Source organism: Oryzias melastigma, linkage group LG11 (genome assembly GCF_002922805.2).
Source record: "Oryzias melastigma strain HK-1 linkage group LG11, ASM292280v2, whole genome shotgun sequence".
NCBI lineage: Eukaryota > Metazoa > Chordata > Actinopteri > Beloniformes > Adrianichthyidae > Oryzias > Oryzias melastigma.
In genome coordinates, this window is record NC_050522.1 from 22,974,703 (window position 1) to 22,977,429 (window position 2,727).

The window sequence follows — 2,727 nt, forward strand, 5'->3', positions numbered from 1 at the left end:
CATTGATGGAGTTCATCCTGTTACTGTCAGGTGAAGGTGGACGACATTCTAGACAGTTTACCAGTTCATCACAAAACCACACAAAGACGCACAACAACACACACTTTAGAGCATATTTAGACTCAATAATTAACCTGTGAAATATTTTTTTCATTTGAACTTTGTGAGGAATATGTATGTGGAGAAAAGCCAACATTTATTTATCTAATTATTCAACCTTAATTTAATCTCTGTGTCTGCTACACATAATGTCTCGGGCTGGTCGACGAGGACCCAGATGAAGGGAAGGAGGCTCAGAAACAACTTAGAAATCTAATGATTTCATAACAAAAAAAACTCAGAGGAAGAGGTGCAAAAGCTAGTTATCAAACTGCTGAGAGAAATCCACAGGGAGAGCATAAAAAAACACAAGAGGGCCTCAACTTAAATATGGAGCAAGCTAAATCAAATGTATCCAAATCCAGACGGAGAGGTCCAAAGTCCACCATCGATAGAGTAATCCACGTCGCTGAGAAACGTTTTTCTTCATGTGGGTGCGGTTTGAACCACAGAAGTTTACATCTACATGTTAGTAATGACTTTATGTTTTAACGTGATCTTTTTAAAGTTATGAAACTGCTGCTGTTATGTTTATTCAAGCGCTAGAAGCTCCACGCTAACGCTAGCGGACCGCTGATATTGATGACGTCATCGAACGAAAGTCAAGTCTGAAATATTAGACACTATCTTTTCATAACCCTCAGTTTGGAGGATAAATGAAGGAGAAGAGAGAAGGGAAGAATTTGGATTGGGCCTAAAGCTTTAAGTGACCAACACCAGATTTACTGAGGTCACATATGTGTTTGATTTTTAAATTGGAGGGAATGGAAAATCTGTATTTTTAACTAAAACTTAGCAGTTTCTCCAAAATAAATTTGAGTAACAGTGATCTTCTTTCTAGATGGATATGAAAAAAAATAAAAATGACAACACATTATTATTATTTTACAAGTTTGAATAAAGAATTATGGCTTTTTAAGAAATCAGATAAAATGTGTTTCAGTAAAACTTTTACTAGTTATTTTATCCGTTATTTTACTGTCAGTGCAGATGTTCAGTCAGATCAGTTCCTCTTTATCTGAAAGAGGTTTTTGTACGACGTTGTTTCACCGTGTGAACGGAAAGCTGTAACTCTGCTGACAGTAATAAACTCCTGAATCTTCAGCCTGAACTCCACTGATGGTCAGAGTGTAATCACTGCCAGATCCACTTCCACTAAAACGATCAGAAACTCCAGACTGACGGTTTGTTGCTTTATAAATCAGGAGTTTAGGAGCTTCTCCAGATTTCTGAAGGTACCAGTGGAGGCTGGTGCTAACACCTGAACTGGTTCTACATCTAATGGAGACAGTTTGTCCTGGAACAACAGACTGAGATCCAGGAGTCTGAGTCACAGAGATTTGACCTGAAGAACCTGGAAAGAAGGAAAACAGAAAAGTAATTGAGATCGATCTAGATTAAAGAAACAACAATTAAAATACTAATTATGTTGATAGTTTCTAGTAAACATTGTCCTGATTGTGATGAAGTTNTCCAGGAGTCTGAGTCACAGAGATTTCACCTGAAGAACCTGGAAAAAAGTAAAACAGAAAATTTATTGAGATCGATCTAGATTGAAGAAACAGAACAATTTAAAGAGTAAATGTGTTGATAGTTTCTAGTAATTATTGTCCTGATTGTGATGAAGTTTGTTTGCTGATGAATCCACGTTTCCAGCAGAGAGTCTCACCCTGAACAAGGAGCTCCAGGACAGCCAGCAGCAGAGTCAGTGACATCCTCATTGTGCTGCAGGTGTGTCAGTGTCTCTGAAAGGTCTGGACAGCCACTGATCAACACTGAGCTCTTAACTGCTGGAAGCAGAGAGGCAGCACACATATGCAAACACACTGAGTCAGTCATCTGCAGCTGTTCTCAGCAGCTCTGGATCTTCACCTTGGAATCTTCAGTCTAACAACTCTGGAATCAAGACTCTACAGTCACTTTATCAGATTACATTTGTGTTTAGATTCTGTCTGAAGTATTCATCTATTTATAGCTGTAAGAAAAACGTTTCCTGTCCAGCAGCNCAGCTGTTCTCAGCAGCTCTGGATCTTCACCTTGGAATCTTTAGTCTAATAACTCTGGAATCAAGACTCTACAGCAGGGATTGGAAAACGTTTGAACTTTTTGGACAGAATAGGATCAAATGAACATTATTCCCTGCTGTCTTCATTTCAGTTATTTGCCTTCAGCTTTTTCAAGTTTCTAGTTTTCAGTTCATAACTGTCAGGTTATCTGCTCTGTCATGTTCTACATTATCCAGCAGAACAACTCTGGGATCAAGACTCTGATGATGATTTACAATCCACAGATAGACTGCAGGACTCTACAGTTAGTGTGGATGTGAAATCCCTAGAATATGAAAATAGTGATGGAAGATCAAACTACAGTAAACATACACAGTTCTATGACAGATTTTCTTTCCTTGTGATACATGCAGCTGTTTAATGCTGACACAGCAGTTTTGTTCATATTAAGTCATGAGCGTGACTAGAGATAAGAGGGACTTTATAGAGAAGTTTTATCCAGATTAACAATAAAAACTTGATAACACACAAAACAAACAAACAAAACTTTATCCCTTTCTTTGTCTAAAGTCGTCTCTAGTTTATTTATAAAATCACTGATTATTATATGTTAATAAATGCG

At 37.7% G+C, this 2,727-nt stretch overlaps 1 gene segment (V, D, J or C); it reads right to left on the bottom strand.

The window, feature by feature from the left end:
- Positions 1–1,145: 1,145 nt before the first annotated feature.
- On the bottom strand, positions 1,146–1,966 carry LOC112162470. The segment is given in 2 exon segments: positions 1,146–1,453; positions 1,769–1,966. Coding segments are annotated over 2 exon segments (360 nt in total).
- Positions 1,967–2,727: the final 761 nt, after the last annotated feature.